The sequence below is a fragment of the Misgurnus anguillicaudatus genome, chromosome 15 (assembly GCF_027580225.2).
Source record: "Misgurnus anguillicaudatus chromosome 15, ASM2758022v2, whole genome shotgun sequence".
NCBI classification, from domain to species: Eukaryota; Metazoa; Chordata; class Actinopteri; order Cypriniformes; family Cobitidae; genus Misgurnus; species Misgurnus anguillicaudatus.
Genome location: NC_073351.2, coordinates 15058236 through 15081021, shown reverse-complemented (window position 1 = coordinate 15081021; position 22786 = coordinate 15058236). Strand labels below are relative to the sequence as shown.

At 38.1% G+C, this 22786-nt stretch overlaps 1 protein-coding gene across 4 annotated transcripts in view; it reads left to right on the top strand.

Moving 5' to 3' along the window:
- The window catches only part of LOC129418871 (SH2 domain-containing adapter protein F), a 133745-nt gene that overhangs the window by 23647 nt on the left and 87312 nt on the right, over positions 1–22786 (top strand). For all 4 annotated transcript variants that reach the window (XM_055173814.2, XM_055173815.2, XM_055173816.2 and 1 more), the window contains exon 2: positions 4641–4773. In XM_055173814.2, the coding sequence (XP_055029789.2) occupies positions 4641–4773 (133 nt within the window). The remainder of the gene's footprint in view (positions 1–4640; positions 4774–22786) is intronic.

The following is a 22786-nucleotide window of genomic DNA, read 5'->3' as shown; positions in this document are numbered from 1 at the left end:
TCTTTCCGATAACGTACGACAAAATAAAGAAGGAGGAGTTACTACCGCGGGTGGAGCGAGTACGAGGCATGCAACATTATACAACACTGTTTAACTTATGATTCACTACATGTTCGTGACATTTATATAATATGCACGCGCATATTTCCAACATAAGACAGAAGTCTTACTTACCGCATGCAACTCGTGACACGGCTGGGAAAATCCAGCGCATCAAACACACACGCAAAACTCTGCTGCTACCCCGGACAATAAACTATATCCATTGTTTTCATAAGGCTGGATTTCTTCTCCTTACATCCAAAAACACACTTCTTCTTTTTTGCCATTGTTGAGTTTTGAAATTAAACAAAGCTGTCGCGTGATGTGAATTTGTAAGTTCTAGCGTCTCCCGCTGATTGACGGGTGGGCGGGGTTTTTCCGGGGGAAGTGCCCATATAAAGAAGTGATGCGTATAGAAAACCCCTGAAACGTCAGCTGGACCTGTAATCGAAAAAAACTTTCTGAAACTTGTATGAACCCTGACGAAGTGCATTCGGCACAGAAATACTCTGTAACACATCCAACTGCTTTTTTGATGCTTTGGATATGTTTAGCATGAGGAAACCAACATTTAAACTGTGTTAATAAGTCAGAATGCATAAAATACCATTGAACAAGTAATTTACCTTAGTTAGGGCTGTAACGATATATCGTGTGTCCCATTAAAAAGACCTGTCTAAAATCAAAGCTGCATCGCTGCATCGCGATTCTGTGTTTCATGTGCAGCTTATGCGTGTACTATGGCGTTTTGGTCAGTAAGAAGTCAGTTAAACAAAGTCATTCAAAATATTCTTTATTATCATGAAAATACCTGAAACAATTTGAAGAACAGCGATATAAATATTCCTGTAGACATTTCCTGGAATAGGGTTTGTAACGCTACTTCTTCTGTGGCACAAGTGGCGTTTCTGCACGAGTGCGCCCCCTGGCTTTTGGATGTGGCTGCATTTACCGTAATTCATTCAAATTCATTCATTGAGAAAACGCGCATTTGCACGATAAATCGTTACAGCCCTATTAGGGTTGTGCCGATAGACGATAGTATCGTGTATCGACGATCTTCAGACATATCGCCAATGGCAGGCTTTCATGGCGATAGGTCATGACGATTGTTGGCGAATGGTTATTATTATTATTATTATCATCATCATAGTTTTATATTAACACCCACAATGCATGTTTTTCCTCACATGAGGGTTTGTGGGCTTCACTTTACGCGGAGAGCTTGTAAAGAGAGAATTCCTTCTTGCACGTACCTGCACTTAATGCGCGCGTCTTGGTCTCCTTCTACCACTAAATCCAGTGCGCTGCGTCATGAGCAGCTGCGCTTCTCTCTGTCTCACATGCACGCGCTCTCGCTCGCGTCTGTCCGAAGTCTAAACATAAACTAAAGTAGTAATCCTTATTTGTTCAGTTTAATGCGTTTCATGCGAGCTGCGGCAAACTTTACTTTTTGTTTAAAATATGACCCGCTGCATATTAGCGCCTCTCTCTCACTCTCGCGTACGTGCAGAGAGCTGCGCTCTGTCTGAACTAGTCAGATCACTAGGTATTAATCCTGTTTATGATATGCATTTCAATGAGTTGTAGCAACACGTCCCTCGTGTTTAATATATGATTGTATTTAAAATATGATCGCGTTCCGCTGGACCGATGCGTTTAAAAAGGCACCTCATGAGAGCACCACTGCTTAACTCGTGTAGTCTTTTGCAACAGCACTAAACCAATGCATTGAATTGTTTGTATGTGCGCGCACGTGTGTGTGCGTGCGCAGATGCATGTTTTTACAGTTATTAAGTAATCATGATAGGGTTTTAATGACGCGCTCGCATTAATGGCATCAGGTTTAAAAAGGTTGCGGTCATGACGGTGTTGCTGTTGTTCTATTTTTGTCCACCCATCAAGTGACTTGTTATAATGAGTAAAAAATTAACAAATAAAAAAATGAGTAAACTACTGCCCCGCCCCCCGATAATATCGTGTATCGCCGATCTCACAGGCTGACGATAGGACGATCTGAAAATAGGGCATATCGCCCAACACTAAGCCCTATTATATATCATATCTAACTATTACACTAAGCTAACATTAATGTGTAAAATTAATGTATAGAATACAGTTTTTTTGAAATCTTGCCTAGCTGCCAAACCTCTCCAAACAGTTATGATCCATGCTTGTTGTGTCCCCTCGTCTTTAGCAAACCAAAACATTTTATTTTCGACAAGGTATTTGTTTCAGAGATCAGTTTAGCCACTTGTCAGACCGATAAATTAATACAGACTGGAAGTTCCCTTCGGTTCAGACGCGTAATCGTGGTGCGTGCATCTGATGAAACTGTCTATAAGTGTGCCAATGTTTACCCAGTGTCAGAGAAAACAAGTAAAAATTAATGTAAAAAGTTTCAGAAAATGAATCAAAAGTGTCTAGAATATTAAAGTTTCCTTTTCCTCTGTTGTGTGGTAAAGTCTATTTGTGTTTTCCAATTATGGTTATGCTCTTAACCACACAAACCATTGAACAATTACAGAGATGCATCTCTATAACACTCACTGACCTTCTGTGAGGAATGTAAAATATGTGTGATGAGTGTTCGTGTGTATGAGATCTAAATCTGTGTGCGATCTGGCTTTTGCCCCACTTGTGTTTTAAGTCCAAACCGCCTCGTACAGTTGGACGTTCCTACCCTGGAGGATACGAAGCATTGTCCAAATTGAGACTCCACATTTCTGTCAGGGACAAGCGCAGCAGATGGCACCATCTTACTGAACTCTTTCCCTCTCACAGGGGAGCATGTTTCATTTCAGGCCCTACTGTTGATAGTGTTGCCATTATAGCAAATTAAATTATTTATTCATTGTTTTATGAATAATGAACAACTTTATAAAACGATATCACATCACAGTTTCTTGAACATAAATTGCCATTAGCAGAATATGATGCACGATTGCATGCTTGGCATCACGCGTGCCGAGATCTTTGTCTTGAATAGTTTACGCGCTGTTAGACGTCTGGCATTTCGACTCAGCACTTCCTTATACAGGAGCTTATTGTTTTGTCACATCCTTCCTAGAAATTCGTGGCATATTTTGAAGGAGTGAGTGTTTGATTACAGCTTTGTGATTTCAGAAAAAATATTAAAAAGTCTAGTGAATGAATGTCAGACCGTTGGTCATGTGTATGTAATTACCGTCATGCGTGTGAAATATTCTTGTGAAGGAAGAGAAGAACAGGGCTGTAATTAAATGTGTCTGCATGCTAAAGCCTGTAGTTGTGCAATGTTGTGTGAATTTGTACTCCTGTTTTGTTAGGTTTTTGTCTGTCTTTGAATAGTTTCAGCCTTAGGCAGCACGGCCGTCGGACTTCCCATAAATCTTTTACAAATACTTAACGTTTTGTTTGGGGAATTTGATAGAAAAAAAATCAAGCAGAATTGTTGAAATTGTCATTTTTGTTATTTATTTGGGTCAATGACGTGACGTTTTTATTTTGTGTCCATATGGTTCAATTAAATGTAAAAGGGTTAAAATTTCAAAATAAATTTGCAGATTACTTGCATATATTCTCTTTTTTGAGGACCAAGTCTAAAATTTCTGGTTTTATTTCATTTTGACAGAATATTTGGGGGATAATTGCAAAAATGTCAATGTGGTGTAACCGGTCTGTGTCAATTGGTGTAACTAGTATTTTTTTTTACTTAAAATATAAATATATTCATAAAAAATGTGGAATAAAATAATCATCTAGTTTAGTGAAGTGTTTTTTTACATACATTTTTACATCATTTGTCATGTTTTCAGCATACGTCCGGACAAATATTACAAAAACTCATTAAAATTTACATTAAGAAATAACAAATAAAATGATATTTTAAAATGTTTTTTTTATTAAGCTTACATGCCATCAAGGTGGATAAAATATTTAATATAAAATTATTATTAATATAATTATTTAATATTACTCATCCTTTGGCGCAATTTGCGGTTACACCATTTGACATATTCAGGTCCATTCAGTCTTATCTTTCATAAAAATGTTGCCAAATGTGATTTTTTACATAGATTTTTACATCATTTGTCAAAGATTATTTAGAAAACAGAGCTGTTTTCAGCATATGTTAGGACAAATATTACAAAAACGCATTAAAATTGACTAAATACATTTTTTTTACATTTTGATAATTATGCTTGCATGCCATCAAGGTGTATAAATATTTAATATTTTTTATTCTTTTTGGGCAATTAGCAGTTACACCATTTGACATTTTCAGGTCCATTCGGTCTAAACTTTCATAAAAATGGTGCAAATGTAAGTTTTTTTTTGCATAAAATTAACATAAATAAATACACTATGTGCATTTAAATAAACATAATACATGCTTTTAAAACAAGTTTTTTTTAAGATTTTTGAATTTCTCATCTTGCCAACCCGTTTTTGTCACTGACCCGTTTTGCAAAATGTCATACTCAAAAGTCTGTCTATATAACGCTTCAGGTTTTAGCAATATTTGTGTATTTAGTTGTAATTCAACGACTCTTGAGTAAACCTCTGCCTTGTCTTTTAGAAAGTGAAACAATTACAATTTCCTTTTTATTTTCTAGCTCACAATCCTAGAGGACTATGCAGACCCCTTTGATGCAGCGGACCAGGCTGGCACCACCCAGACGGTCACAGAGAAGCCAACGGAAAACGACGGCTACATGGAGCCGTACGAGGCCCAGATGATGATGGCTGGTGAGACAATGAAGTTGTTTTTGGAAGAATATAATGAAATATGATGCATCTGGGCCGTTTAAATGTGTGTACGGTAGGCTCACGGGATCTTGCTCAATTTATGTTTATTACTTTGTCTGTAGTCACGCACCTTCTGGTAAAATTGCTAAGATGTGAATTGTACTCTGGTCTGAAAACCCCAAAGTATGTTGTCTAATTTCCTCTTTTTGCATTTTGTTTTCTTTTTAGTGCACTAAACGGAGAAAATAACAATCAATTAGATGCCGTAGATTACTTTGGCTTGCTTTTCTTGGTGTGAAACAGCTGCTAAGTGCTTTGTTTAGATGAAATTCATGGCTATATAGCAGTAATTAGCCTTGGGTGAGCCTATTTGCGCAGGGCGAAATACTCTCACCTGTCTGAATGAAGACAGGAGCCATATGTGAGCTGTCCTAAATCCTGTAAATACTGTGTAACCTGAGAGCATTTTAAACAGTCTGTATGTCAGTGGCTGTGGTTATGTGTCCAAGTATACAGGCACAAATTTATGTATATATACACACATGCCCTGTCACAGTCACATAGTGCACAGTAGTTCGTGTACATGGAGGTGATAAGAATTTTTGAGCTGTATGGTCTGCTGTAATGGGATTTGAAGAGAAAGTCACCATATCCCTGGCTAAAACAATGGATAGGCAAACTGCCACAGAACATTTCAGTCATAGACCACTTTTATGATGTTGGTTTCCTTTATTTTTCTCAATCGTAAACACTTCTAGTTTAATATTTGTTTTGCTCTGACCCACTTTTCTCTGGTCTTTTTCTTGCCTGACCCTCTGCCCTACATTTCCTCTCCCGTGAATATTAAACTTTAATGCAGTATTAACAGCTTTTCTTAAAACACTTCACATTTTCAACAAGACAGTGCCAAACAGTGGCTACATGTGAGGTCAAACCCCAGTGTGTGCGGTTAAATAAGCTGTTTTTTAGTAATCTGGTACTCATAAATGGATCTGTGGTGTCTGCGCTATGGCCTTGTGCTTCGTCCACATTGTCTATGTTGAGTTCAGACAGGTTCGATTCTGGCTTGCTTTGTGAACCGGTCCAGTCAATTCTGGCCTGAAACCAAAATAGTTTGTGATGTCACACTGTAATAGCTCACAGATGTTTTTGGGTTATCAGCCTTCTTTACAAACGCTTTTAGGTGAATACGTTGGCAGGGCAATAGTAACATCTGTGCAAAAGTAGAGACTGTCAATGGTATGTAAATAAACTGAACCTGCACTATTTCAGACAATGTCTCGCTTCTGTCTGTTTCTCTGTCTGAAGAGATGACTTCAACGTTTAATCTTTCACTCAGACTGAATCATTGCAGTTCTGTTTATTTAACTTTTGGGCTGAACTGCAAAAACTTGTTCGTACTTTTCCAACTGTTTTCGACCCGGACCAAAGGAACGGAAGTCTCGTAAATCAACTCGGTGCCTAATTTCCCAAAGTGATGTTTTACAGCACACCATTACCTCGGTGCTGGACAGCTGGACATTTTTTATTTGGACTCTCTTCCTCCTTCCTGTTATTTCTTTCTTTACCTCTATTTCATCTGCTCATCTTTTCATCAGAGCCATCTGTCCTGTCAACGAACACATAGGGGAAACTAAATGAATTCGTAAAGATATCTTGGACGTGCTTATAAGATTGGTAAACAGAAGGGAGGATAAAACTGCCATTTTATTGGCTAGTTGGCGTTGCATGAATTTCAAATTTATGTGCATATAAAGTTTATGCACATAGTGAAGTGAAGAGTGTAATTTTGCTGCAGTTAACCGGTTTGTATGCATTTCTTTCGACTGTGCATCTCTATGTGAATATCTTTTGCACTGTGATGCAGATGAGCACATCTACGTGAATGTGTCTGGATGTTCTGCCTCCTAATTTGTTTGTAATCCTCTTTATTTTCTATTATGATTATCTATTTATTTTATTATTACTCTCATAACTGTAGAAATTGATGAAAATCATTCTGATTTGGGTCAATGGCGTGACGTTAATTATTTTGTGTCCGTATGGTTGAATTAAATGTAAAAGGATAAAAATTTCAAAATAAATTTGCAGATTCCTTGCATACATTCTAGTTTTTGTGGACCAAGTCTAAAATTTTTGTTTTTATTTCATTTTGAAAGAATATTTGGGGGATAATTGCAAAAATGTGGTGTAACCGGTCTGTGTCAATTGGTGTAACTACCGTATTTTTCGGTCTATAAGCAGCGTTTTTTTGGTGCTGCGTCTTATAGTCAGGTGCGCCTTGTAAGTCAGTATGAATTCATTTTGACATTTATGAGGCAAGAGACAACTTTACTGTCTACAGCCGCGAGAGTTTGCTATCTGCTGCTCCTGTGTTTATGTAATTCAATAGATTTTTTGGATTTTGTGAAATCATTTTCTAAATAAACGCGACGTATAGTCCATTGTGACTTATATATGTTATTTCTTCTTAATGATGCATTTTTGAAAATATTTTGATATTTTTAAAAGATTTTTTATTTTTATTTTGATTATGATTATGCATGTGCATTGAAACAAACCTGATGCAAGCTTTTAAAACAAGTTTTTTTCACAGCATATGCAGGACAAATATTACAAAAATGCATTAAAATGTACTAAGTAACTAAAACAAATTATATATATATATATATATATATATATATTTTGATGATTATGCTTGCATGCCATCAAGTTGGATAAAATATTTAATATTTCTTATTCTTTTGCGCAATTAGCGGTTACACTATTTGACATTTTCAGGTCCATTCAGTCTTTACTTTTATAAAAATGGTGCAAATGTAATTTTTTATTGCATAAAGTTAACATAAATGCACAATGTGCATTGAAACAAACCTAATGCATGCTTTTAAAACAAGTTTTTTTTAATATTTTTTGAATTTGTCATCCGTTTTTGTCACTGACCCTTTTATTCAAATTTATGTGAACAACAAATACTGTCATAATACAAGTACATAACAATAAAAATTATATTTTTTATAGTACAAACAATGAACAATTTATAGATAGGTAGATTGATAGATAGATCATGGATGGATGGATGGATGGATGGATGGATGGATAGATAGAACAACTAAAAATAAATAAAGTGAGAAAATTTTACTTGATAAACCTAATTTTTTAGATACCAAATGAAGTTATGTAAAAAAATTAACTTTATTTTTTTTACTTAAATTGTACTGTAATAATATAAGCATTTAACAGAGGGTTTGGTATTCCCAATAAATATTATATGAGTAATACCATCTCCCTTCTCTCCTCGCCCCCTTTCTTTCTCACACAGACATTAAACTAACACAGGCACTTTCACTTGGATGACTATATGTGTTTAAACTTGTCTAGGCCTCGCAGAAAGACAAGGCTGTTTTGACCTGTCAGCCCGTGCCCGACTTGTCAAGTGTATGTGCGTCTTTGTGTACATGTGCGGTACACGTTTTGTCGTGCAGAAACTTTCCCACAATCCCCAAGGTCTCGCGTGTTACGCAAACACTCATGGTGACAATTCTGATCAAACTACATAAACACGCTCTTAGTTTGAAAAAGGGAGCAGGCTGTGAATGGGACAGATCATTGAAGGTAGTGTGTGCTAACATAGCCTACTTCTGTTTGTCCCTGGTGAATTGATACTGGAGAAAGCAGATCACTGAAGAATAATGGTGGCCTGTGATTGGTCCAGCACTATCAGTTTCAAAGCTCCTACACAATGTTCTCATAGCGTCTGCGGAATCAGCTGTTCTCTTTTTACTCTCATATATTTCACTGCTTCGGTTTGGATAAATGTGCAGGAACGAACCATCAGTCTGAACTGAGTGAATCCTTTGTGTTTTACCCTAAAGCTGTGTCCCAAATCAGACGCAACATCCTCTGCAGGCTGCAATTCGAGACCGAATGCATCACAGCGGTGTGACTTAAGGCTAGTAAGGCCATCCCATTTTGAAAGCTCCTTTAAATCACATTCTTGTCAGTTCTGTTATTCATTGTGCATTGTAACTTTTTAACCGTACTAGTTAAGTAAAAGTATTCCCCTCATGCTTCCTGTTAATTTCCAAAAAGAAAGAGTTTCGATTTTCCCCTTCAACGGGCTTCTGCACGTCCCACAATATTCCAAGACTCGCAGGCATGTTTATACTGTATGAGCAGGGAACCTGAGGAGGATGTTAGGCATGTACAGACATCCCTATGCGGAGGGGTGCTGCGCTTATTCTTGTGTCATACTCGGTTTATTCGTCTAAGAAAGAATTTGGGAGTAATGATGGCACATTTCCTGTGTGCCACAGAGTGGGAAAGTGTGAATATTCCTTGAGGACACGTCCACCCCTGAACGATCAGTTTTGCTTTCGCAGTCCAACGAGTCTTGCAGCAGATAGTAGGCGTAAATAAGCGTCTGTGGAAGATGGGTATTAACTGTTTTCAGCAGTAGGTCAGTATCAAGCCTCCCACTTACTGTGTGATATATTGCTCCTTTAATGTAACAGCCGCATAACATCACAGAGATGCTGACTGTGTTAGTGCCTCTATGTCCTCAGTCTGGAAGAGCCTGGAAATGTGGGCATACTTGAGCGCACACGGACACTTAAATGTAAAGTGTCTTAATTTCCTCCATCTGTCATTGGTTGGACAAACGGAGTCCTGCATCAAACTGTCAGTCACTAGAGCAGGTGTCATGCCAGGCAATGTCTTAACCAAATGTTTACCTATTTACATTATGAAATGAATTGGTGTAATCACTTAAAATATATATTTATTTATTTATTCATTTATTTATTTATTTATTTATTAAGTATAGAACTGAATCAGAATTTTTTGGTGTTTGACTTCTGTTTTTGGCCAAATGTAGTTTTTGGTTTAAACTATTTAAATTAATATTTTTATTTGTGCGGTATTTACTCAAATAGTAGAGCATTGCATTAGGTGCGCAAAGGTTGTGGGTTTGATTCTCAGGGAGCACACAAATGGAGGGTTTGCTAAATGTGTAAATGTATGTATTTGACAGATGGATCAATGTACATGGATAATAGTTGGTGTGTCCGATGGATGTTTTTAGACGATGCATTGCATCTTGTATGTTTTTACAGTTGCTAAGCAATGCAGTTATCGAATTTAGAGAATTAGGAGTCACCAAAAAGCGAAGTGAATATATGTATTGCGTTACTTACTTTTGGTTACTCATGTTTACTTCACTTATAATAGGCCCTGCGATAATCTATGTTCAGCTTGTCAGTGAACTACGGCTTTGTGTAGTAAATGCGGCTCCATTTGAAAGCAGGTGATGGGGATTTACTACTAATCAAGGAACCGGCTTCCCTGACAAGATGCGCAATGACTATCGCATGCAAATTTTCGTGCATCCCTTTCTGACCCCTATTTTCTGATACGACCGAACATGTAAACCCATAAGTGTTGATAAGCTCTTTGCTGATTGGCTTGTGCAACAACGCATCATGCAAATGTTCTGCTCGAAACTTGCCTGGAAGATGCCATTGAGGCAAATATTGCGCATTTTGCATCAGTTTGCATCTATTCGTGTCTTTGCATTGACGTTGTATGTAATCTACTCGTCTCATTCTAAGAATTCAAATCGCTTTAGGTATGCACACTAGAGTTCTCAACGGGCCTGAAAATTACGACCCGGCCCGTGGCTTTTAAAGCCCGGACCCGATGTAACCCGACACTAGGGATGGGCACGAGTACTTGATTGCTCGAGTACTCGAACGTGGCATCGATGATCGATCACGAAAACGATGATCATGTGGGTTTATTTATTGTGGATATGGCGGCATTTGGATGTCTGGTTAGCGTTACAAGCACATGTGGTAGTAAAGACTGGGTCTGGAGATGCGTGTTTGACGTCGTGTCGAGCTACGCAGACCGGCGTATGACATCCGTAACATTACCATGCGTGATTCAAAAACAAACAGATAATTCCGCGCGACCGGGCCACAGCAACCCGCCGATCCACGCAATGCGCGGCATTCCGCCGATCCCGTGAAGCCGGCCACACCTCACATCTCTGAGGCACTATGTTTTAAAAGGATGCCGTGATTTTCGGAAATACAGTCAGTCAGGTGCAAAATGTACAGCGCCGTCAAAAGTTCAATGGGTTATCATCTCATATTTAAACATCAAATATCAAGAGATACCAGAGAGCCATATGAGCATTAACATTACATCTTGACTGAGGTAAGAGGACGACACGACACAGCTAATCGCTAAAATGATAGCAAAAGACTTAAAGCTGCTTAATGTTATGAAGCTTGTGCTTTGACTGGACGTGTTTAAAAGTTCGCTGTTTATGATGCACATCCATGAAGGGAGTAAACTTTTTTGTACATAACTTAGTTAATAACTTAGTTGAAGTCTTGCAATTTATGCAGATGGATGCACGTTGTACATTTATGTTGTATAAAGGCTTAATTTTATGCAGAGTGCGTCATATAGAAAGCACTTCGGTTTGTGTTTATTAACCCTTTAGTTTCACTTAATCACGCAGCTATTCCTGTAAGGGGTTTCTGTTAAAAACATTTAATTCATTAATAGTCTAGTAGGTGTTCATTGTTCTGTCATAGTTTCTTCAAAATTAAGTTTTATTGTTTTTAATAAAATTATTTTCGTTTTCACCATGACGTGTACTTTGATTGCCCCGCCCCCAGTTAATCGAGTCCTCGTTCTTCAGACTTATGGATTAATCCGAATGAAAACATCAACATGAACGTTTTCGTTCAGAACACGTGAACCAGCTGACACAGACAAGGAGAGTACATAACGGCTTCCATAGTTGCAACATGCATTTGGAAAGGCGAGGCGCTAGAGAGCACTGTTCGTCACTATATGGGGGTAAATCCTACTTATTGTCCCTTTAAATAAAATCACACAATAATAAATAAAAAGAACTCAAACATGTACCCAGCCAGCAGCGGCTACTCCTGTAGTAGCAACTGTGAATTCACCAGCGGCAAGTTTACTTTTCTCCAACTCCATCTTCTTCTCCAGGCTACAGGCGTGCACGCAGCGGCGTCAGGTCTGCCCCCGCCCCTCTCCGTGATGCATGTTGCACGCAGCAGCCAGATTTTCTTTACAGTGGACAGCAGTGATATAGTTAATAATTTTTTTCTCCGGGCGGAAAAGATTAAGCCAGAGGGTCCGACCTGACTCATTTGCTTATATTTTTGATTCAAACCCGGCCCGAATCCACGGGTCCCACCGGTTTTGTCGGGCCGACCTAACCTGTTGAGAACTCTAATGCACACACCATCAGAATATAATTGCTGTCTTTTCCGAACGAGTGTATGTCAAAATTCACTCTTGTTGAAGGAACCTAAATTTTAAAATATTACACTTTGTGTTGTCAAAGTTGATACTTTTTAAGTTTCAATTGGTTAAATATTTGAAAAACACACTGACAAACATAAAGGGTGACCAATAATAATGATTCATGACAAAAAATCCCAAAATATGGAGATACAAGATTTCAAAAGGTCACTGATGATATACAGAATATATTTCACTCTTTATCCAAGCGGAGATAAGGAATATCATGTATTCACTGTGGTTACAATTATTTATGAAAATATTTAATGGATTGCAATTTGTTTTAATGGGCATTATAAGTACATTTATAATCCATTAATAATACCTTTCATGATGTATTATATATACAGGCTTCATATAAGCACATCTCTTTCCCAGTACCCATTACAGTTTATATGCAGTTAAAAGAGATGGAAATAATTACCTGCTCCATCTCTAGAGGCTTTACTTACACACAAGAAGGTTCTCAAAGTCAAAGTTGTCAATTTGCATTTAGTACAGCTGTAAGTCATGTGCCGTGGTGTAGGCAGGTTCCAAAGATACCCATCAGCTGTGTCCGATCTAATCCTGCACACCTGAAATGGCTGAGTGGAATGGATGGCCTGGCAGAACCGATACCCATCCTTTACACCTAAGTAGTCAAAGACTTTGAGTTAGTGAGTGAGCATCTGTGATTTAGTTAAGTCAGTGACTCTATTAATATCTGTCATGTTGGACGTACATTGAGACAGCACAGCTTTAAGGCCATTTTCTAAAGCATAAAGTCAACGTCTTTCTTTTAAACTTTGCTTTTTTCTTTTCTTCTGTTGCTGCTGTAAATAGGTGAATGTTTACTGTCAGTCACGGACTGAACTGAGATCTGCTGGCTGCACTCAGTTGGCCTTATCAATTCAGTCATCCATTTCACTATGCTGGATTAGCACAACAAAAGAACGGATATGGGTAAAGACGGACGGGGGCTTTTGTCAATTTCAGAGATGCTTTCCAGACAAATTATCCAGCTAATTATGTTTCCTCTCTGTCTAATTTTAGAAATTAATTTCGCTTTGAGGTTTTCAGTACTGTGAGAGTCATTCAGTTCTGTTGTAAATGTGGAAGATCAGGGTTTAGAAATTAGTGTTAGAAGATGCTTTGAACTGTTGCTTCGAAAACAGATTTTACTAGTATTTAAGAAAGATGTGAAACAAATAAAAAGTACATATAAATCTGTTTTGTTGGTACACGCTTCTCATATTTACTCATTTGTGTTCTCGCAATGACTGAGTGTGAATCATCAACACTGAATCATTTTTTTAACTAATGAATCATCTGAACAAACCTGTATATTCAAATGAACAAGACTTTCCGACAAAGCACTTTCCAATGCTGACTAATGCTTTTAACGGTGTTACTTGAAAATAATGAGATACTAAAATGTTTTATTTCTGTTGCTATACCTCTTAGTCCTCTTAGTCTTTGACAGACATTTCGTGAAGACTGTGCGTGGGTATTCAGCTACTTGACTTCCCCATTATAGTTCACGTTTGGGGATCTGACGGTCTCTGCAGGGCTCTCACGGATCAATAAACCTGCATCCACTTTAATCTTAATGCACACACAGACCTTTAATGTGAGACCTCTCTACTCAGTCAGGAGGAACAATCAATGCTGTTTGTCTGTTGGAAATTAAAGATTTCTTTTTTTAGAGGTCATATCACAACACGGATACTTCATTAATAAAATATGCAGACATGCAGTAGAGTATATGATAGGAAATCCCCGCTAAAATACAAGTTAAACCAGAGCAAATCCACCATAGACTGGTTTAAATTGTTTTATCTAGGAATTGATTTCACGTGTAATGTATGCCAGACTCATAAATGTATACAAACACCCCTGTTTTATTGTTTTTATAAAGCAAGTGATGACTTTATAAAGTGTCATCTCTTGAGAAATTTCTGTGCTGTTTTTCTGCTCACACCAATTTGTACACGACATTTATTCTGCATGACCTTTTCCTTGTTGCGTCTTGAGACTCCGGCAGTTAAGTTCCGGCTCCCGGGAAAACTGAGCAATTTTTCCAACTGAATTTAAACATTTGCATTCAATGCAGGGCAGCCTCACCTGCACAACGTTTCAGCCTGGGGCCCAAAGCAGATCTGGGGTACCATTGACTTCCATAGTAGAAAAAAATAATGGTGCCCATTCTTTAAAAAACTGCGATTTGCAAAACAAAGTGATTTACACTTTAAATGCTGGCTTGTTTTAACCCACAATTGGGTCAAATATGGACAAACCCAACAGTCGGGTTACTATTTCACTATCCATTTAAAGGGACACAAGGCAGCATTTTTATGTTAATAAATCATCTTCGTAAGTCGGTATATGGTTAAATGACTCATTACCGGACAAATTAAGTCTCTCTCGCCCGCCCCTACCGTCTGTAGGAAGAATACCCCACTTGCAACTTCGCTGTATCCGACCCGGTGTCCTTCAGTCTCGCAAAGTCTCAGATATCGCGAGAAGCAGTATCACTTTATAGCAAACAACACAGAGGCAGGCGAGCTAAACACAGCTAGCGATTGTTGCAAATGGCAGAGCCAGGGAAGAAGCATCGAAAACCCTTGACGGAAGGGAAAAATAACTGGATTGGAAATAAGCTGATAAACTTGGTTCCGAGGGGGGAGGGACAACAGTTCATTTTTACGACAGTGTGTTTGAAAGCATTTACTTTCAGACACTAGAGGGAGCTCGTAGAGAAATATTACGCAGACTTGCCTGGTTTTCCTTTAAAGGTAGGGTATCTCATTTAAAAAAATGCTAACGGCAGCCGACTAGCAATGAAATCACAATCCCACCCTCCATTTAAATCGCCATCCAAAGTCACGCCTCCTCAAAAACACATGAACACCCACAGATCAGACGTCCACATCTCATGCCTCATTCACCAGTGAGAAAACTTTGCAGTACAAAGTGAATAACATTACCAAAATAACCAACATAAACAACTGAATAAGTTAAGTACACTTTCGGTTGTGTAGACGTAGTAACTATATCATTATGCTAATCTGTAAACGAACACAAATTTCATAAGCAACACAATGATTCATCAAATTAGAATATCTGAATTCATCTCAATACAAACGTATCGCGTACCTACCTTACCAAAATAAACAGCAACCCTTTCAGACCCTTTGCCTCCTGTTGTTGTTTTAAAAGATGTCTTTCGTTTTGTGGCTTCGGTGCAGGTTGTCAATTCAGCAGGAAGGTTTGCTATTCTCCATCTGTTTACAGACGAGAGGTGAGCGCACGTGAATGCGCCAATGACGTATGGTCTCTGTGTGAACAGGCTGCATGGTGGCATTCAAATTACACTTACGGATGAGGGACAAAAAAGGCAATGTCCGTTCGGTCCGAGATCTATGACTTGTTGAAAATTTTTTGGTCCTATACCTTTCACAAATGACATACATTTCTACAAATACATTTAAACAACTTAACATAGTGATTGCTATCATAAGACTTTTAACCAGCATAACTAAAAATGTTTCTGGATCAAATGAGATACCCTGCCTTTAATACATTTATCTGCCAATGCTTTTATACCTTTATAGATGAATATCCAACAAAACAGAGATTCAATTCAACTCATACAAAGCCTCTTTCTTATTGGTTTACAACAGTACAGTGAGTCAATACAACCCTTCTGTCCTTTGTCACAAGCTTGTGCGTGTGTCCAATTGTCCTAGATTGTTTACACTAGACTTTATCAGTCAATAGATGTCCATTGCTTTTGGTCTCTGTGTAGTTGATGGTGTCTAGTGTTCTAATCAGACCCTATAGACAGTCTCAATGGTAACTGCTTGGTCACCATGGCAACCCATTACATACCGTGATGGTGAAGAAAGGTACCATAATGGCCTGATGAATGACTTTTGCACTTCTGAAAAGGGAAAGCATCAGTTTAACCGCTGCTCGGATTGCAACCCTAAACTTAAGTGCCTTGCTTTTCTTACAGGCAATCTGAGTGTTTTTAAATGTGAATTTGTTCAATCAAAATTGTTTGCATCAATTACATCATTTTGGAAAGTTGATGCTTTTGAAGTATCTCTGTGCCAGAGAGACAAAGACGGCCTTGATTAAGTTTTAATGGTGCTATTAATGTAACATGTTGTGCCATATATAGGTAATCCAATAAGTGCTGTATGATTTGAATGTCAGAGTGATGGGTCATCCAGCTCCAGTGCTGTCTCAAGATTGGCTGCGTCTTTGTAATTGACTGAGCGTATTGATTTTTGGGTTTATGTGATCTGCAGGGATGCGTTTTGGCCTGGAGACAGGGGGTGGGGCAAAAGCCATCTGTGGGAGGTACGTGGCCAATGTCCGGGATGAAATGTCTCCATTAGGCCGCCAAAGCACTGTATGATAAATCAAATCTGGAAATGTCACTGGACATAGTTAGTAAAATTGAACTGAGGTAGAGCGTATGGATCTCTCCCCTGCTTTTGTGTGCTGTTGTGGAGTATTATTTTATAAGATCGTTTGTCTGGAATAAGGTAATTGAAAGTGGCACATGTCACAGTGGGAGTATGACCCATACGTTCCTCCTTCTGTCGGGCCAGTATGGCGTTTATATTGATGATAATATCTGACAGTCTGTCTATGGTTTGATTCTTAATCAAACCTAAACCATTGTACAGTAGTAAAACATATCTAGATCATCTGCTTCTTACTGATGGTCTACTAAAAACAGAAACGCTATTGATTTATTGCTCCGTTTATCTTGCTCTGTTTTTTTTCTGTTTTTACAGTAGATCATGTGAGAGAAGCATTAGAATTTGATTTTATGTCTATGGGATTTACTTTAAGTTTTAAATGTATGCAAGGGACAGTGTACATCGCCGATTTTGTAACCGTGTACAAGAGTATGTAGACCAGGAAAGGTTTTGTACGTTTGTGGTAATCTGCATGCCTCAAACGCCTCATGTATGCATAAAAAATATACTTAGGCCTTTTAAAGGGACATTCCACTTTCTTAAAATATGGTTATTTTCTAGCTCCCCTAGAGTTAAACAATTGATTCTTACCCTTTTGGAATCCATTCAGCCGATCTCCGGGTCTGGCGCTACCAATTTTAGCATAGCTTAGCATAATTCATTGAATCTGATTACACCATTAGCATCACATTAAAAAATAACCAAAGAGTTTCGATATTTTTTCCTATTTAAGACTTGAGTCTTCTGTAGTTACATCGTGTACATAGACCGGCAGAGAATTAAAAGTTGTAAATGAGCAAATTTTCAAAAAAAGTAGAGTGTCCCTTTAAATGTTTAATGTGGGTTTTTTAGCTGCTTCTAGTGGTGCAATTGCGAATTGCAACCAACCTCAATTTCTAAATGCATAGAGAAGCTATGGAAGCTGCCACAAGACAAACATGTCGTCGTCTTAGACAACGCAGGGATGAAACGCGCTCTGTAGAACAGTTTGTCCGTTTAGGGCTACTGTACAAATATGACGGCGACTTTCATATCTGGGGACCCGTGGTGTATGGAGATAAAATGGCTCATTCTAAAGTAATAAAAACAATACAGTTTATTATGTAAGGTTTTTATTCACCACTGATAATATAGTTATGTATATTATATTGCATTTTCGTCAAGAGATCCTCCTAAAAGTCCCACATTGCACCTTTAAAGGGAAAGAAAAGATGATCAGAAAAAAAAAGAAAGATTGCCTGGTCTTTGTTTGTCATTGTGAAGATATTTCAAGGGCACTGAAATAATCCGATTGTTTTCTATCCACGTTAGGAATTCATTACTGCATTATTTTTCATGCGTATAAATTGCATTTAATATTTAAAGTTTGAAACAAATTAATTTGGCTGATGTTATTAATCATTAAAATGCAGTCTTTGGGGTATAAAGTTTATTGTATTGAAGAGCAACTATTGTCCGATTTACGATGCTACATTTCCTTTGGTGTGTAAGTAAGTATTAGTACATGTTAATGATATGCAAAAGGTACAAATTCCAAAGTAAACAATGACGCGAGTTATTGATTCCAACGTAAATCTCTTTTCTTGGACTACAACAATCACAGACTCTCAGCCTGTAAGTTAACTTCTGTTAGCATTGCATTGTGAGCGAATCTTTCAAACATGGTAAGGAGCGTCACATTTCCGGCTGATGTCAGGGGTATTCAGACCAATCACAACGTCCAGATTAGCTGACCAATCACGGACACGGCACTTTTCAGATCGATGAGTTTTGTACAAAATCAATGCGTTTGAGGAAAGCAGTATATCTGGAGCTACAAAAATGTACGGTATGTGGAAAATAATGTGTTTTTTACCGTAAACCACAAGAACAAAAAAAACCTGTTGTTTTAGCAATGAAATAGGTGTACTTTAAAAATGTGTCTGTATTTCCATAGATCTAATTTTCCATGTCGCAGCTGAGTATGAAATATCAAGATGTGTAAGGGAAAATTAAGTTTCAAAGCTTTTAGGCTAAGCAGTTTTTGAATAAATAAAACAAATGATGTTACATTTCCTGTTCTACTTTATCATTTTTTTACATCTGTTGTTGTGACAGACCTCATAAAGTCAAAACAGCTCCCAAAAACATTAAAAATATATATTCTTAAATGAATGTAAAGGTTTTACTGTCCACTTTAAAATCAATATTTTTTTGCCATTAAATGAGGGAAATATTTACTGCCCACCTTAACCCCATGAGATTTATACGTTTTTCAGTTCTGCTGCTCAAGTCTGAGTCACTTCTGCTCTTCTATTTATGAGCATTACAAACCGGACTGTGTCACTCACAATTCTCTATTGACTCTCGTGTGTGTGTCATAAGGAGTTTGAGTTGAGTGTTGTCATTGTGGATTAGGTCGGGTACCTATAAGAGAGACAGACAGTTGCCTGCTTTACAATCACACCGGGCTCCAGGGCATCGAAATAAAGAAAGACCAGACAGTAAATATCACAGTGGTTGAACTGCTGACATTTGTGTTATGTGCTTGAAATGATGCCAGGAAAGCCAAAAATGCTACCACAGTAGGGTGATAAGATTTAGAGGCTACTAAGAAGACATTTTTATGTTTTAAACCTAGTCCGCTGTATACATAGAAGACATTTGGAGGTACTCGGTTGGGTACCAAGGCAAACAATTTTTAAAAAGTACAGTGCAGATCATTTTATCTGCTGTATCTCATTGTAACCAAATTCGGAGACAGCGATGACAAAGATTTCAGAGACAGTCAGTAAGTGAGTTTGTTTGTATCTACGAGTGTGTGTGTGCGCGCTGCCTATTCAGTCGAAAAAGTTTTGACAAGACGACAAAGCATTATGAGTCTCTCTGAAGATCCACTGGTACAGTTCATGCTTACACAGCACTTTAAACCTCTATCAGCTCAGTGTCAGCTCAGTAACTTGAAATACATTTTCTCAGTGACTTATGAAGTCATTGTGATCTTCTCGTCTCCTTGAGCATTAAAACATGCCTTCATTAAACCCCCCGACTCACTCCTCCATGAAGAATAGATGCTGTTCCTTACATAATTGAGAATCATGCTGGAGAAACTTAATTATATTACAGCAAGATTTATCGGCGCTCACCTACAGCTCACCTGTGAGTTTCATTTGTCATTGGGATTACTAATAGCAGTGTGATGAATCAGCGCTGACAGATATTGAGACACGCACTGCATACCGAGCATAAAATCAAAGACACAATCTCGTGATTAAGAGAAGTCATTTAGATTTAATAATGTAGATCAATCTGCTCCTAAAAGCTGATGGTTTGTGAGCCGTTTTCGGATGTGTGGGTTTTCTTAAAGAGCACCTATTGCATTGCTAAAAAACAACGTTATTTTGTGTATTTGTTATAATACAATGTGGTTTATGGTAAAAAACACATTATTTTACACATACCGTACATTTTTGTAGCTCCAGATATCCTGCCTTCCTCAAACGCATTGATTTTGTACAAAACTCATTGATCTGAAAATCTGTACATTGTGATTGGCCTGGAAATGTGACACTCCGTACCATGTTTAAAAGGTTCGCTCACAATGCAATGCTAACAGGAGTTAATTTACAGGCTGTGAGTCAATGCGGGAGGATTTATGATAATGTCGGTCTTGTCCACGTCTAAAGGCCCAGAAAGTAAACTGTTGCCTACAATTCGTGTTTGTTGCGTCATCGTTTACTTTGGGGGTTTGTACCTTTTGCATATCGTTAACATGTACTAATACACACCTCTACTGCACACACCAAAGGAAATGTAAAATTGTGAATCGGACGATGGTTGATGATAGGTCATCAAAAATTGGCACGGAATGCATTTTCTAAATAGTTAAATAATAGCCAGGTTACACAATCAATCAAAATTTCATTATGGGCCGTATACACCAAACGCTATTTTAACGATTTGCACGAGAAGATTACATACAAGTCAATGCAAAGACGCAAATTAATGCTAACTCGCGCCTCGTTATTTGCCTTAAACACGTCTTCGCGCAAGTTGAAAATATTTAACCAGTTTATTTCTAGTTAAATCCCGCGAGTAATCTAGAGCGATGAATGCGATGTTTCGCGTTCGGTGTGTAGGCAGCATTAGAGTTAAACTAGAAAGTAGTAATGTTGTGATTATCATGTTATTGTTAGGGCTGTGCAAAAATATTGATACAGCTAACTATCGTGATTGTTTTTCTACGACAGTGTCTCAATATTTCACTCTCTACTATCGATGTTTATAAAAAAAAGTGTGGAAGCACTTTGGCTTTAAAAAAAAGTTTAAAGAAAAATTCAGCTCTATTTTTTTTCCACATTTTTGCAAAAAAAAAAAAAAAGTATCGCAATGTATCACAACATGCACTGTATAGTATCGTGATACATCGTATAATGGCCTTTGTATCGTATTGTGAGGCCCTTGCCAATACCCAGCCCTAGTTATTGTTATCTAGTATTAAATCAAAATAAGGCGCTTGTGAAACTGATGGAGCGTTCATTGAAAGAATTGGTAAAAACTTTTGGTAAAAACTTAATTTCTTCATTGTAAGATTGACATTTGAATGGGCTTGCTCTTTTGTTTAGCGGCTAACACTGATGTTCAATTAAATGGACACGTTTTACACTTGAAACAGTGATATATAGTAACACTAATAAGTGTTTCTGATGGAAATTGCGTGTTTACTTAACTCTTTTAAGACTAAACTGCTTGAAATAAGTTTCAGATTGAATTTCTTCCATTACTGTACAGGCAGTTATGCACCAAGACATCAGCTTTACTGGCAGGAAAGAGGAACTCCACCAACACTTTCCAGGAGGTTTTGGCTGTAACCCACAGGTCACCAAGATTGGGTCACCATAGGGATTGCAGTTTCCTCCCGCACTGCATTGTGGGAGCTTATGTCTGTGTGCCTGTTACAACCATATGGTCACCGTGTTGTTCCCGTATACGCTTTCTTGTGGCGCCCTGTGAGTGGGACACTTTTGGATGAAGTACAAGATTCTGGTGTTCTTCTCGATGGCAGCTCTCCTTTGTCGTTGAGCAAATTGTAATATTTCACGTTGTGGCCTATAATGGCCTCTTACTGGTGAAGTTGGTCTCACCATGGGCTTGCGGGAGTGGAGCTGTACCTCAGGCTGTTCGGAGAACAGCTGGTCCGCACCGAACAGATTGGGCCATCGTGTGAGCACCTTTCAATGGTATGCTACCTTCGCCCCCACTTTTGGCCCACTGTTGGTTTCTCACTGCCTCAACAGGGCTTGGCTGGTACCCCAGGTTGAGGGCTGAAGTGGGAAGCAGTGTTGACCACAAGGAAAACATTGATATTATTAATGCACTGACTGAAAGACAGTATGGCAGAATTTGGCTTTATTTGTTGTTTATTTTATACAGTTCCTAACCCAAAAGCGTATTTTAATGAAATGAAGGCCTTTTCAGTATCTTTGTATATTTAAGTAAGATTTTAAACACATAATGTGTTCATAAATTGCAAAATAATTGGATAAAATTGTCTTCAAAAAGGTTAAACGTTTTATAACAAGCTATTGCAAGCGTTTTACTGATGAAACTAAAAGGTAAATGTGGACCTTGATGTTTTCAACAAGTCTACCTTCCCTAAGTGTCAGTGACAAACATAAAAAGTAATATGAGGAAGTGGTAAAAATATTGGATTTTAAGTTCACTTAGCATGTTGAAATCCAATATTCATTGTTACAAATGGAAGGACACAAATGGCACAAATTTTGTAAAATGACAAATCTAATGTTGATTTTTAAGGCTGTTGGGATAGTAAGGTTTGTTTGGAAAGGTGTGTGTGTTTGCATGTGTGTCATGTCTGTTCAATGTGAACTTGAGCAAAGCGACTTAAAAGAGATGGAGTGCAGAGAGCATTGACGTCTGCTTTATTGCATTGAGCAGGTGGTGGTAAAAGCCCCTCGTCTAATGCGATTACGAGAGGGACAGAGAGAGAGGATAGATGGATGGGTCTTCTCTTTTATTTGCTTTTAGAAATGCTATTACTGCATCCGTCCTGGAAGACCCTGACTCAGAGCCAGCTTTGCCTCATAAAGGCAGAGGAGCGGCAATATGAAGTAATTGCCCCTCCTCTCTTTCCAGCGTGCCTCTTCATCACTGTCATGCTCTCAAATTAATCTGTACACATTCAATGACAA